The sequence below is a fragment of the Numida meleagris genome, chromosome 3 (genome assembly GCF_002078875.1).
Source record: "Numida meleagris isolate 19003 breed g44 Domestic line chromosome 3, NumMel1.0, whole genome shotgun sequence".
Taxonomy (NCBI): domain Eukaryota; kingdom Metazoa; phylum Chordata; class Aves; order Galliformes; family Numididae; genus Numida; species Numida meleagris.
This window is the reverse complement of record NC_034411.1, coordinates 31619293-31634939: the sequence shown is the minus strand read 5'-3', so window position 1 is coordinate 31634939 and position 15647 is coordinate 31619293. Positions and strand designations below refer to the sequence as shown.

The following is a 15647-nucleotide window of genomic DNA, read 5'->3' as shown; positions in this document are numbered from 1 at the left end:
TAAAATTCCTTTCCCTCTAGGTTGGGCCAACTGCTACACAAGCTATGCAAGAATTTCTTACTCGATTACAAGTGCACCTTTCGTCAACTTGCCCTCAAATGTTTAGTGAATTTTTATTGAAATTAATACATATACTTTCAACGGAAAGGTAAACATTAACCTTTTGTTTTCATACCCTCTTTGTCTTCAAAGTCTGTGTGTGAATCACAACCAAAATGTGTACATCCCTCTCTTGTCATACTGTCAATGTTATGTATGTATGGAGATCTTCACCACCACACTGCTAGTGGCACCTAGGCAGTTTCTAGCATGTGGAAGAGTCCACCTGGAATCCACACGCAGCCAGCCATCTTTATGTAAGGGACAGTGAAAGTAAGCAGTGAGGAGTCAGTTGGAGTGTCATTGCATCTGGGGCTAAGATGTAGGCCTTTTTCAGGGTTAGAGTAATCCCTAAAATAAAGGCACTGTTGATGAGTTTACCCATTAAAAAGATATAAGTATCTGGAAAGGCCTGAATTAATCAAAGGTAAAGCAAATTACTTATAGATTACTTTTATAATGTACTAGGATGGAATGTGTGATTGCATAATTGTGTTTATTTCATAAACACGCTAGCAAGAGCATGCTTGATTTTGGAAGTTTAGAGTAATGGTAACTTCAAAAGTAGTGTGCATGCATACATTAAGGATGCAAAAGTCCAGTGTATGTAGACATACAAAGATTCGTGCTTTTATATATACACACGTAAATAAATGGAATTGGTACAAACCACTAATTACAGCTGTATCCATTACATAATATTCTTATCCATAAAGTACTAAATCACCCTCATTCTGATCAAAGCTGTGAAGAACCAACTATAAAGTTGACTAGAAGAAAAAATTAGCTTATTAAAAGAGAGTGAAACTATAGATTAAATGTTTTATTACGTTTTCTTTTTCTTATAATGTCATTGGAGAAGGCACATACTTTAGCTACCATCTTTTGAACTCCAAAATTTTAACAGCCCCACCCATATGAAAATAAGGCTTTGCATTGTATTTTTTGTCTCTGCTTTCCTGACTTATTTTTTATTCTTTCTCTGTGTTCTACAAACTCAAGGACATACAGGGAACAAAAGGAAATGTGGAGATGAACTGTAGGCTTCTGCTTAATATAGTAGGGAACATATGGAAGACAGAACTTTTAAGCATATTTTCTTTCATATAAAGTTGTCTCAATAGAACATGCAGTCGAAGTGCTGCAGTCTCCAAGCAGCTGTGCTGAGGCCATATAGAGCACTAACCACTCATTTCCAAATCTGTTGCAACTCTCAGCTTCTTGGATGGCCTGTCCATCTATTACTCATTTATCTGCTTTTTCAGGATTCAAAGTCTCTTTTAAACCTTATTGCAAGATCTGAATTCATGACCAAGTTCATTGTTCTCCGGTATCATTTTCTTCTTTTTAAGATCTCACTTCAGTTAAACAAGCAGTTGTCTGATTCATCTAACTATGCCTCCAGAAATGCTTATTTCTGTGTGCTATTCCTTTAAAGTAACTAATTCCATCCAGTAAGGAAAAGAATTACCACATTTTGAATATATTACCAGACTATCCAATTGTGGTTTCATCTCCAGCAAACAATGGGAACTCCTAAGACAAATGATCTGGCAGTGTTTCTGCATTTTAAATGTAGCCATTGTCCTTGAGCATCAACATAAGCTTCTTTAGATCCAGAAATGTTCACGCTTGGAACTTCTGTTGCTGCTAACAAGGTCTCTTTCTTCTTCCCTGCAATTTAGTTTTCTTAACTAAGAAAAGATGAAGGCATGTTTATGTTACTACTTCTTTCTTGCTTTTAAAATAAGAACATGATTTTTGGAACTTCACATATCAGTTTTGAAAAAGTTACAGCATTTCAAATGTTATCTCAAACTCTGCTAATGTGGAAAATGAACCGAGTATCTTGCTGCTTACTCTGTATGGATTTCATCAGTATCTGAAGCTGGCTTTACCCAGGGGTGGTCATTTAGGCAAGTCATTTCTTACTGACTTTTTAATGCCACGTCACTAGCTTTATTTTACTCACTTCTGAATCTAGGATCTGGAATTTTTTTTTTTTGCCTTTGACTCTGAATTGAAATTTTCTCATCTCTTTCTTCTCCTTCATTTTATTTCTTCCATAGTTGAAAGACATTGTGGCCTGGTTTTTGGCTAATAAAATCAGTACTTTTTTTTTTTTTTCCAACTGATGAGTTTACCTGGGGAATATTTCTTTGTAGTTGGAGCAGATTTTCATGTTTTCTTTTTCTTAGTCGTCTTAGAGAAAAGTTTTCCACAGCACTATGTCCTGTCTGCCATGCTGTTCAGTATGGACATCTGACGTGTTTTGTTTTTTTTTCCTTATTTGAGCCATGTTAGGTTCCTGAAAGGCTCTTAAGGTCCTTTTGACACCTGGCAATGCCTGCTGTCTGCATCATGCATTAGTTTGTGAATGAAGGGTTTATTCCTGAATGTTCTGTCTCCTTCCTGGACAGGTATTTGCATTGTTGGAGTTTTTTTTGTTGTTGTTTTATTTTGTTTTTTTACTATAACAGCATGTTATTTTAGCTCTGCTGCTTAATTCAAAGTCCAGGTTTTGGGATATCTATATTGCGTAATCATGAATGATACCACTCTTAACATTTCTTTACAAGGATACAAAAATATATAAGGACTATTTAGATTTGTAGTTTTCCAAGACTTACACCTTTTGGTTTGAGAAAGAGAAGGGAAACCTGCTAGTGATCTGTCTTGTGCACTGTGATATTGCTGCTGGGACAAGTCCTTAGCCTGGCTATCTTCATGCCTGGTCAGGTTGTTGATGGCATAGCACTAGGGAAGTTGGCACTGTCTGCCTTTTCTTGCTTCCTCTTCTCCACAGTGCGAAAACCTCCTCTGTCCTGTTCTCGTTTGATGTAGTGTCTCCTCAGAAGAGTAGAGAAGGAGTACCACTGTATTTGCAGCAGCAGAGACCTTATACCTTGTGCTTAACAGCTCTGCTTCTTGAAGACTTGGTCAGTGGGCCCAAGACTGTTGTGTGTTCAGCAATAAACTAGTCGTGGGGCAATTGTTTGGCCTGAAGTGCATTAGGAATTACGATTTACTACTGATATTGATGTTCTACACATCTCCAGACAGGCTTAATGTAATGAGGGAAGGGCTCCCTCAGTTTCTGGCTTCTCTGTTTTCCAGTAGGTGGCACTTTGGTGTTATCTATCCTTTAATCTTACAGAAAACTGTTTCAGCCTTCCTTAAGAAATTTTATATCATTAACTTGAACTGGATGAGTGACATTCACTAAGTTACGTTAATGGACTACTACTCATACAAGAAATTTTTTTATTCTGTAAAATCATTAATTCACAGTGAATCTTAGAATGCATGCTTATGTGTTATAATATTCTTGAAATAAGCTGATTATGCCACTGAAATGATAGTTTTTGAGTTGTGTTAAGGTTTTTTAAGGCAAATTAAAAGTAGAACTGGAATATAACATGGAAGCAAAGCACTAAAAAAAGAGTTTCTGTGACTATTTCTAGGTCTTCAGGCGGTTATTGAACTGTACCATGTCTGACAAAATTGCAAGATTGATTGTGAGGGGAAAAAAAAAGAGCAGCATTTTACTGTTACAATTAATTAAATGGCAAATATTTTCTTCAAATCTGTTTATAGAAAATATTTTGTTCTGTATGTAATGTTAAAGTGGGATTACTCAGTGTCAAAAGATAGAAATGTTTCAAGTTACTAACTAAGCCACACTTAGAGAATTAGAACAAGTTTTATTTTAAATATACTTAAAGTTCATTTTACAGTCTACTGTTAAATGTGTGAAAGCAATTCAGAAAATAAACATGCTGCTAGAAAAGATCCCTCAAGTAATCAACCTGTAAGCACCTACCTTTGACAACTGGAATATTTTCTCATCATTTTACATATAGTCACTTTCTGGAAAGCTAAAAACTGACCATTTTTCTCTCTACTTTGGAGAAAAAAAAATCTATGGAAGGAAAAATCCTGTTGAATTTTCGTGTTAGAATTAAGGAAAAATCCTAATGATACTACAGTATTAGACTTCTTCCCACGCAATTTCCCTGCAAGTTTATTAAACTTTTCACCCACAGCAACTGAACAGGACTGTGTCTGAAATATATATGCACACGGTTAACTGGTCAGTTAAAAAAAAAAAAAAAAAAAAGAGAAACAGACAAAAAAATCTAACTAGATTTCAAACTTTTCCAAAGGAAGCTTTTGTTGTTAGTAGTATCAGAAAAGTTATAGGATGAAGAGGTTCCACAGACTGTATAATGATTGGTAGTTAAAAATTATGAATGCCTCATCCATGCGTAAGGTCAAATTATGCTTCAGCTTGCATTTCTGAAAATGGCTAGTTTTTTATTTATTGGAAGTCTGGTGTGCTTTTTGATTCTTATATCTCAAGCAAACAACAAAAAACTGTCTATCTTGTTAATATTGAATAATGAAATATCTTTTTTCTTTTTTTCTCTTTACTTTCAGAGGTGCTTTTCAGACAGGCCAAGGTCCTTTGGATGCTCAAGTGAAACTCTTGGAATTTACCTTGGAACAGAATTTTGAAGTTGTGTCAGTTAGCACTATTTCTGCAGTGATTGAGTCTATAACCTTCCTTGTGCATCATTACATTACATGTTCGGACAAAGTGATGTCTCGCAGCGGCTCAGACAGCTCTGTGGGTGCTAGAGCATGTTTTGGAGGACTTTTTGCCAATATTATCCGTCCAGGTGATGCCAAAGCAGTTTGTGGAGAAATGACAAGGGATCAACTTATGTTTGATTTGTTAAAGCTGGTGAACATTTTAGTTCAACTGCCACTTTCCAGTAACCGAGAATATAGTGCCCGTGTACCAGTAGCAAGCAGCACTACAGACAGTGTGTCTGATGAAGAAAAAGTTTCCGGAGGCAAAGATGGCAATGGAAACAATCCTAGTATTCAAGGATCAACTGCATATGTTGCGGACTTGGTGTTAGCCAACCAACAAATTATGAGCCAGATTTTGTCTGCCCTTGGCCAGTGTAACAGCAGCGCAATGGCAATGATTATTGGTAGGTATTTCTTAATTAAGGAGGAAGGTCTTTTGCAGTGGTAAACACTTTAAACGTCTACAAACTAATACATTGGGTGTAGATATGAAAAATGTGTCAAAAAAGAGTAAGAGAAGCTGATAGAAAGTGAGAAGGATGAGAAGTGATGTAAGGTGGGGAAAAAACAATATAAGATGGGAGATAGTAATTAAAGCCAAATGGAAGTGTGTTTGGCATTTGTAATTCTGAGATTGAGCAAATTCAGAAGGATTGATGTTGAAAGAGGGGGCTCTGGAGATTGCCTAGTCCAACCTCCCTTCACAAGGCAGGGTTAATTCAGAGCCTGATACAGAGAGTAAGTAGCTCAGTACCTTAGCCAGTGAGATTTTTAATTCCTCAAGAGTGGAGGCTCCACAATTGCTCTGGGAAATCCATGCCAGTGTTCAGTCATCCTTGAAGAAAAATACACTTTCTTATATTTAAGAGGAATTTCCTGTACTTCTGTGCCTGTCACATGCCTCCATGCATGGATTAGAATTAGTCTTCAGTTTGTACTACAGGCATGTTACCTTGATAGTTCACTCCATATAGCAATATTTTTCTTTTTCTAATCACGTTTGAAAAATTACAATTGTGCCACTGCAAAGAATGCAGGCGCTTTTCCATTCCTCTGCTTTTATCAGAAGTCTCCTTAGCCAGCATACTCTTTAGGGTTCTAGTAATATATTTGTGGGAATTCTTCCTGCTACTAACAAGTGTGGATTGCTGATGATACTTCAAAAAGCAAAGCTGCTGTTTGTCAGACATGTGTCTAGGATGTGTTTTCTCAGAGAGGTTGTCTTTGTGACTTGCTTTTGAGCTGTGAAGATAGTATACAGTTTATTTGCACAGCTTAGACCACTGGATGAAATACTACATGAATGTAGTGCACATGTAAAAGTAGAAGAACATTTTACAGAAAGATTGGCCCGGATCATGCACTCCATTTCAAAGGCAAAAATAATCATGAAATTCTGTACTCTGTAGTGTTTCTCTTATTTCCAAGAAAGCTTCTCTGTCCTTTTCTGTGCTAATTTGTTTTAAGTAGATGTGAAACTGTTTAACCAAATCGGTGTCAAAAAACTGTGTTCTTTGGATGAGAGTGTGTGAATATCTGACCAGTGAGTGGTCCATTTGGCATAAGACCAACTGAGAAAAAAGTAGTAATCCCTGGTAGATTAAACAGCAGACAGGATTTGACAAGCCTGGATTGCATTGTTGGAATCTTCCTGAAATTAATTCCGAAACACCTCATCCTTCACTCTGGATATTGGTGTTGTATCACAGATATGCTATGAATGAACATTGAAAGTATTTTTTTTTTTCTGTGACTGGTTGGTTGGTTTGAGTACATGTTTTTGGGGGTGAAATTCAAATACGGTCCTCAACTTTGATGTCATTCTAAACCACCAGTGTGTGTCAAGCAAATATTTTGTATTTTTTAAGAAGTCAATTTGGAAAGATAATGTTTCAATATGTTTTTCATAGAATTCAGAGTACTGGGCCAACTGAATCCCTTCGATGGATTATTTCCCCCAGGGTCTTTTGATATAGGTTACTGAAACTAATTTGTGTGTGTATTTTGGGAAGATATGACACAGTTCTTTGTGGTTTTAGTTCCTTCAAGAAAATTTGTATTTAGCTCTTGCCAGACAATTTTTTTTTGAACAAAATGTTTCTACAAGATTGGTGCCAAAGTTGCGTATGTTCCAAAAATCAGTTACCAGCATTTAGTAGTTAACATGTAATGGGTAGTGCAGAATGCTAGCTACCCAGGAAAGATAAACTGAAAGACTTTAGCAGATGTGCACTGGTAGGTGGTGGCTCTGGAGTCAAAATTTCTGCTAATAATGTTGATTTACTGCACCTTGCAAGCAAGTGGATCAGGAACCAGAATAGCCTTCAGTAAATCTTTTGTCGCATGAAGTTAAAATGTTTGTGAGTTTTGTCTTTGCATTTCATGAGGGTTTTGTGCTTTGTTATTGACAGACTATGAAAATCACAGAAGTAATAGTACTCCCATCCTATCCTACCCTTCCCGTGCCTCAAAGTCTTAACAACACCTTGTTCAGCTGTGTCATTTATTTTTAGCTTTTCTAGACACTGCAGAGACTGAGTCCTAAGAGACTTCTGTCTGTCTCCACGCTTTCAAAGCTTACCAGTGTTTTCTTTCTTGACAACTTAAAAGTGATTAAAGTACTATAGCTGTCAATGCTCTCGCCAAAATGTTTCTCTGAGGCATATTGCAAAGATCACTTAAACACATTCTCTATATTATTTTCTGTGAGTATAACTCCAGTTCCTGTAAATGGAAGGGAAATGAAATCCATTTCCCCAACCCAATCTAAAACCACTTTTAAAAGCTCAAATTGATGTCATATGCTTTGCGAGGCAGTAATTTTTACAGAGGTAGTTTCTTTTGGGAGAAATATCCTACTGCTTTCCTTCCTCCTTTTCAGCAAATATGTAATCAATATTACTGAATAAATCCTGAGCTGTAACACTGAGAAGAAAAGTTCAAGGAGAGATGTTTCCAATAGAAATGCGTATGTTAAGTGGTCTAAGAACATTAGTGGTAATTTGTATGATCCTGATAATTGGGCTTCTTGTAAAATACATGCCAATATTTAGCTGAAGTGAAATTTAAATATCCTTGAGTTCTCTATGCAGTAACAATTTGTTACGTCTCAGCTTCTGAACCTGGAACTGTTCCTGTTTTCACTAAGGTGCAAGTGGCTTACATCTCACTAAACATGAAAACTTTCATGGTGGCTTAGATGCAATATCAGTTGGAGATGGATTGTTCACTATCCTGACAACACTTAGTAAGAAAGCAACAACGGTGCAAGTGATGCTTCAGCCGATTCTTACTTACATGGCTTGCGGGTATATGGGAAGACAGGTAGGTTCCCTTTTATTTTGCTCTTCTTCAAGATGGTTACAGTTCGGTTGATGCAGTAAGCTATGATCATGTCAGTAAACTGATACTAACATTTTTCCAACATCACTGCAGTGCAGAAGATAGGAAATCTCCATCCATCACTCATGTTGAAGGGGGAGAGAGTTAGAGTTTCTGTAAGGATATTTTGATATTCCTGTAAATATTCTTGGCTAAAAGTGAATTGAACATTTCTTTGTGTTCAAGTGGGAAACACATTTATTGTGTTTATATTACTGGGTATTTAAAATGCTCGATATTCTTAATTCCCTTCAGCTACTTACCTTGTCATTTAATCTTTTCCTTACTGCATAGACTTCTCCTGTGTAGGAGTGAACCTTCTGGAGCATGATATTGCTATTTTGTGGTAGAGTGGTTTACTGTGGTGGGATTTCTTATTTGCCTACTAGAAAGGGAGACAAAGAACAGTTGTGCATATTTTTGTCATTAATTCTGTATGAAACTGTATTTCTTAACTTTCTTCTAGGGTTCTCTTGCCACTTGTCAGTTGTCTGAACCACTCCTCTGGTTCATTTTACGAGTCTTGGACACAAGTGAGGCACTGAAGGCTTTTCATGATATGGGTAAGAACGTCTTTTCTTTGGATGCTTCAAGTAATAAGTTTATTGTAGATTTTATGGCACTTAAGGAATACAGATGTGTCTAAAGAAGCAAATTCATTAAATATGTGTTTGTTTGCTTAGAATCTATCACAGGCTTCTGAACAGTGTTTTTTTTTTTTCCCCCATCCCAATTATACACAGGTGGTGTTCAGCTTATTTGTAACAACATGGTAACGAGCACAAGAGCTATTGTTAACACAGCAAGAAGTATGGTTTCGACTATTATGAAATTCCTTGATTCTGGTCCCACCAAAGCAACAGACAGTAGTTTGAAAGCCAGAGTGCTAGCTTCTGAACCTGATAATGCAGAGGGAATTCACAATTTTGCACCATTGGGTAAGTAATACAACCTTCTCTCACCTTAATATCCAATGGCTATTTGAATCTGTATCATGTTCTTAACAAAAAGTATTGCGTCACATGTTGAAATACTACCAGACCTTCTAAACAGAGGTGGTACTAATGTTTAAAAATGTTGCTGGGTGAGTAAAAAAATTCCTCGGTGAAATCCTCCTCCACTGTTAATAAGAGCTTTTTTTGGCTGGGGGTGGAAGGAAGGGAATTGGTCAGTATGTGATGTGGTCATTGAATCAAGGTAAGCCCCTTCCTCCACTGGGTTGTTTGAATACACAGTTCCAGGCCAGTTTCTGCAGTAGTCCACTAAGACTCACTGGCTGAACTTAATGCACAACAGATTTAATCCACCTGTTACAGAAGCATTGCATAGATGGATGACACAGAGCCTGAGCTAGGTCAGACAGCAGCAGATACTGGAGCATTGGGCTACTGTTGCTGATGCTGCTCTCATGCTTGTACCTAAATGCATCGATGCTGCCTGCATGAACATTTGTTAGAATTGCAGTGCTTTTTGTTATCAATATAATGGCTACCACTTATTAAAATACATGAGTTTTCAGATGTAAATGCACTCTAATATTTTACTGAGGTGTTTTTTTTTCCACTACTAGTGTCTTGATTCATGTTGCTGCTCATTAGCCCAGTGTAGCTGACGAATGTGTACATCCAGTATCCTATTGTCAGGAGTGAAGAAAAAATTATTTTTAAAAAAATCTTTGGCAGTACTGTAGGAGAAGAAAGAAGTCCCTTTTAGTCCTTTCATTCAAATGTAAAATAAATAAAATGATATTAAAAAGAAGGTTTATCAGAATGTGGAACCATTCAAAATCTACTTCACTATTCACGAATTCTGAAGAGATAAATTTGAGAAACATGCAGATGTTGGTACGTAATTGTTTGCAGTAGTAAAAATCCTAAACATATATCACAGTGGGTTCTTTCATGTCTCATCCTCAAACTTGGAAAGTGCTGCAGTTCTTGGTGTTCTGCTTTGAGTTTATCTATCTTAATATTTCACTTCCTGTTGAGAACATGCTTTTGAAGTGTACCTTCTGATGGTCTTTGCTTACTACACTTTGATTCTCATCTGGTGGTGTTCTCTGAGGCACAAACTGAATTCATTTGGGGTGAAAGTCTGTCAAAACGTGTACTTAAGGAATTCACCCCCCAACTAATAATAGGCATTCAGTGATAGGATGAGGCTGGAGCTGCTCAAAAGTAAAACATCCCACGTGTCTGTAGTTGGAACAGCACAGATACAGTCTTCCTGAGCCATACAACTTGCTAGAGAAGACATAGTCTGGGTTCTTTCTGCTTTGTTCTTGAGTCATTCTAAGATTTGAAAAGTATGTTGTTGATATGGCTATAGACTTTTGAATTTGGTATCCTAATTTAGAAGAAGGGTTTTCATGTTAAACAAAACTTTTTCAGAAAAATGTTTGCAGTCTATGATATTTAAAGACGTTTGTTACCATTCTAATAATGAAACCTTTAAAACTCTCATGAGGTTTACTATGAATTAACAGAGTTCAAGTTTTAAGCATACCGTTCAGCCTGGACCTTTTGCTTGGTTTGTTTCTATAATTAAATCTTGATGAAAATTTCAGGGGTTTGATAGCAGATGTACTCTAGCAAATGTTCAAGCACGTGCACATTCATGTAGATATGTAGACTGTATATGTAAAACACTTGAAAATTAAAAATATATCAGCAGTTACCATTATCATGTATGGAATGTATGAATAAACAAAACAGATATTAGAAAGTGTTTTCCATAATTCAGGTGGTAAATTAATCTGGGTTTAATTAATTAATATTTATAAATAATGTTAATACTGCTGTTTTTTGTAGGTTCTATTACCTCAAGCAGCCCTACAGCCCAACCTGCTGAAGTACTGTTGCAGGCTACTCCTCCACATAGAAGAGCTCGGTCTGCTGCGTGGTCATACATATTTTTACCTGAGGAGGCTTGGTGTGACCTCACAATTCATCTTCCTGCAGCGGTGTTGCTCAAAGAGATACATATCCAGCCTCACCTGGCCTCTCTTGCAAGTAAGTACATCTGCTGACATCGATCCTGATTTGAAAATTTGAAGAGTAAGATTTAGCAATGTCAGAAGCATATAATCAGAGGAGCACAAATGGATACATTGTATGAAGAATGCCAATAAAATGAGTTGAAAAGCTTACTGGTTCTGCTTCTCTTGAGAGCTGAAGGCTCTGGTTCTTATTGATTGCATGTAGTTTAGTGCATGTTTTATGGCATTAACATTAATATGCCAGAAAACTTGTCAAACTTCTCAAAATCTGAGAAGAATGTGATGTTGATCGTGAGTCTTCAGGAAGAATTGTGTTGTATGGGAGCTGCAATGAAGCATGAGAGAAACAAATTTTCTTATTTTCCTTAGCTGTTATTGCCATAGCCCAAATAGGAAAAAATGTCATATTTATACTGACAGGACTTTTCTTCATCTTAGATCTTTGGAATAAACTGTATAACTCATTTATCAAAATGCTTATGCATTTCACCATATGTTATCACACAGGACCATACTCTAGCTGCAGTTCTGTAGTAGTGTTTGCTTAAGTTCATTTTCATCATGTTCTATATCTTTAAAGGGAATACACGTTTAATGCTTGAAATTCAAACCAGTGCAGTTTTTTAAATGGTATTGAACCTTCTTATCTTACTCCGTAGCTTGCCCTTCATCAGTATCTGTTGAAATAAGTGCAGACGGTGTCAATATGTTACCTTTGTCAACTCCTGTTATCACGAGTGGTCTCACATACATAAAAATACAGCTTGTAAAAGCTGAAGTTGCATCAGCTGTCTGTCTTCGTCTCCATCGTCCACGGGATGCTAGTACATTAGGCCTCTCTCAAATCAAACTGTTGGGCCTCACAGCTTTTGGAAACACCTCATCTGCAACAGTCAATAATCCATTCCTTCCTTCTGAGGATCAGGTCTCTAAAACAAGGTAAGCCTCTGGTATCGGTTGACAGAGACTAGAGGAAAAGTATGTGTTTTCTTTCTTTGTGCTGTTTTCTGCCCCGAGTCAGATCTTTGAGTAGAGAACTGTATTAAGTAGCTGTTTATATAGTTGAGTTTTAGCATTTTGAGAATTTGTTGTAAATATCGTAGAGGTTGTTTGGTTTTGGTGGGTTTTTTTGGAAAGCAAATGCAACATAGGCAGTATTTCCCACTCTTTTTGTAGCATGCTTATTCTGCATTTTAAAATGAAAATGTTTCATCTCTGTAATGGTGAACAAAAACAAAGGATGTGAAAAGCATCAAAGCTTACATTTGGTGTCCTTAATTATAGACGATTGTCAAAAAAAATTTAAGTAGCAGCATATTTCTTATCTATTCTGAAGTTTGGAAAGTTTCGAAGCAGAAATAAAAATAGGACAATAGAATGTTTTGTGGAGTTGTATCCAATATTTCTATTTGCAAACAATTGAGAAATAGGAACTGAATGTTGTGATTCTGGCATATCAGCAAGATCTCTTTTCAAAAGCTTAGATTTGCTTAGATGTTATCTTGAATTTCATACTTACTTTTAAAACAAAAATAAACATCTAAGGATAGCCTCGTTTTTCAACTATTTTAGGTTATTGGTTCAACTGAAATTTAGCTTACTTAATCATTAAAATTCATGACTTTAGAATGTTTCAGTTTAGAACTTTGCTGTTTCTAAGTTTGAAAAGGAGGGATGGGGAAAATTTTTAAGTATTTTATGCCTTTGGAAAAAAACACCAAAACCTAAAAGTATGGAAATTCAAAGATCATGCATGCTGTCTAGTGTATATTTTATAGAAGCTGTATGGCCAAAACTAATTCTTGATCTTGAATAGCAGCAAAACAGATTTTCGTAGACAAATTATTCTGCTGTTATATTTGTACTTCAGAAGAAGTTAGCTTCAAGTTACACAAAAATAATCACTACTAAAGAGAGTGAGTGTACATTCTTAACATATTGAAATGTTTTACTGTGGTTTTCAGCTTACTTAGATAAGTTATCTCAAAAGACTCATGGCAGTAATTTGATAGATATGTTAAATAAACTTGGATATGATTTTGGTTTAGACATAGCAGAGAACTTATTATTTTCATAATAAATATTTTAGAATAATTTTTCCTAAAATAAAAATGCAGTCTTAATGGAAGATTTATCTTGCAAGCTTCCCATAGTTTTGCTGCCTCCTCCTCTCAAAAAAGTGGTTAAAATTAATTGTGAAAACTTATTAGTGAAATGATGTCATTTATTTCATGTAAAATTTAGATTCCCTTAAGATTACTTTTTATTATTAAAAGGAATGCTGAGCAATATTGTTCAAAAGATACATGGGAAAGAAATGCAATGGTAAATAAATGTAATTTCTGTAGTTTTCCTGTGCTTTTTAAATCAGGTAACTCAATGTGCTCACTAACGTTCACTGGAATTTGTGAATGACCCTAAAAAGTTGTACAGCTAGCCTTGCCATTGCAAACTATTAATCCTCTTAAAAGCTCTTATTTTTAGGAAAGATGTATAATAAGTAGTTGCCAGCTACTAAGGACTAGAGGGAATGGCCTCAAGTTGCACCAGGGCAGATTCAGTATGGACGTTAGGAAATACTACTTTTCTGAAAGAGTGGTCAGGCGCTGGAATGGGCTGCCCAGGGAGGTGATGGTGTCACCAACCCTGGAGGTGTTCAAGGATCATGTAGACGTTGTGTTGAGGGACATGGTTTAGTGAGAACTATTGGTGATAGGTGGACAGTTGGGCCGGATGATCTTGGAGGTCTTTTCCAACCTTGGTGATTCTCTGATTCTGTACTACTGCAGGATCGTGACCTTATATATTAATAAATCAATTTGTGTCCAAGTGAGATGTGCTGTTTCATTCACATTTGTGATTTTTCCCATTACATATGCATTTATTGCAAGCTGTAGGGAGTACTTCAGAACTAGAAAAAAAGTTTGTGGAGCCAAAAAGTCTCGTTTGTCCCTGTACGCAGTAATATGATGTTTAAAAAAAAAATGCATAAAAATACTACCTTTACCCACAAATCCTGCCTTTCTTACTAATTCAAAGCAGTAATTGCAACTGTAATGCTAATGTATGTTACGTTGTGCTCTTAGATTCACTTATTTCAATTTACTTTTCTCAAAATTTCACAGAAGTTTTCTGCAATACTTGCCATAGAATCTAATACAAGTAGATACATGATAGATGGAAAATAGAATGAGAAAATGACACATTTTGCTCATTTTCCTCTTTTCCTTTTTCAGTATTGGATGGTTGAGATTATTACACCACTGCCTCACTCATATAAGTGATTTAGAAGGAATGATGGCTAGTGCAGCAGCACCCACTGCTAATCTGTTGCAGACATGTGCTGCATTACTGATGTCACCATACTGTGGTATGCATTCTCCAAACATTGAGGCTGTGCTTGTAAAAATTGGGCTGCAGTCCACCAGAATAGGCCTCAAATTGATTGACATTCTTCTAAGAAACTGCTCAGCATCAGGGAGTGATCCCGCAGGTGAGTGCATTGTCTTTCTTTTCAATTGCTGCTTAACAACATATATCTATGTATAAATGTACAAATATAGTGTATTTGCACGTTAGTTTGAGTTTGAATTATGCTTGCCAATACGTGCTGTTTTTTCATGACAACGTAGTTTAACTTGCCATTATACTTCGGGGCATCACAGAGCTTTGTGTCTGAGTAGCTCTACAACAGGAAAACAGTGCAACCAGTATTGTTTTGATTTCTGTAGAATATAAGGTAAGGGGAATGTTCTGAAGTCACAAAAGTAGGCCACGCAATATATCCTAAGCACAGCTGTGTATATACCTGTACACAGTGTCTAGATGTTTCAACATAGAGTACCTCGGAGTAGTTTTAAGGAAAGTAAGTATAGCAATGTTTGATCTGTAGTGAGCTGCAGGATAGAGTAAAATCTGAATAGCACTAAGTGAGACAATTATTCAGCAACTGATTTATGTCCCACAGCTGTAGCTCTTCAGTCAATGTACTGTAGGGTTTTTGTGTGTTTATGATTCTGTATCACTTTGCTTTGCTGTTTAGCGGCTTTTAAGTGAAAGAAATCTGAATTCCTATTTGTGCTGTTCTGAAGTTGCTGATTCTAACAGAAAACACTTTCTCAAAATGCCTCCCATGATGTACTTCACCATGAGTTAATGTGTCATTGTAGCACATTATCTTTTATTGGAATGCTGTTAAATAGTAGAGTAGTTTCCTAAATGGCAGGAGATGGAGAATATAGGAAGGAGAAGATGAATTGAAAATAATCCAAGGAATTCCTGGGCCAGAGTCCTGTTGGGGGAAACTGGAATTAAATAAGCTTCCATATTGAACCAAACGTTTGCTTCTTGGATGCGTGAGGTTTGACAGCTCTATTGGAATTAGTCATGTTCTCGATTCTGTGACTGAATTCTATGCATTTGGAGAGTATGTTGAAGAAAATCCTGCTAGTTAAACCTGCAAGTCTTCTGTCTGATGGGTGTTGCAATTAATTTTTTTCTTCTGTAGTAAGGCTGAACACTATATGGAACGTGTAAAGAGTGGAATATCATGATAGTGGTGTCTTAGCAT

General features: G+C 36.4%; 1 protein-coding gene across 3 annotated transcripts in view; it reads left to right on the top strand.

Moving 5' to 3' along the window:
• Positions 1 to 15647, top strand: part of BIRC6 (baculoviral IAP repeat containing 6) — a 175647-nt gene that overhangs the window by 77384 nt on the left and 82616 nt on the right. For all 3 annotated transcript variants that reach the window (XM_021392468.1, XM_021392466.1, XM_021392467.1), the window contains exons 45-52: positions 21 to 148; positions 4540 to 5102; positions 7847 to 8022; positions 8546 to 8642; positions 8823 to 9017; positions 10890 to 11090; positions 11737 to 12016; positions 14314 to 14570. In XM_021392468.1, the coding sequence (XP_021248143.1) occupies positions 21 to 148; positions 4540 to 5102; positions 7847 to 8022; positions 8546 to 8642; positions 8823 to 9017; positions 10890 to 11090; positions 11737 to 12016; positions 14314 to 14570 (1897 nt within the window). The remainder of the gene's footprint in view (positions 1 to 20; positions 149 to 4539; positions 5103 to 7846; positions 8023 to 8545; positions 8643 to 8822; positions 9018 to 10889; positions 11091 to 11736; positions 12017 to 14313; positions 14571 to 15647) is intronic.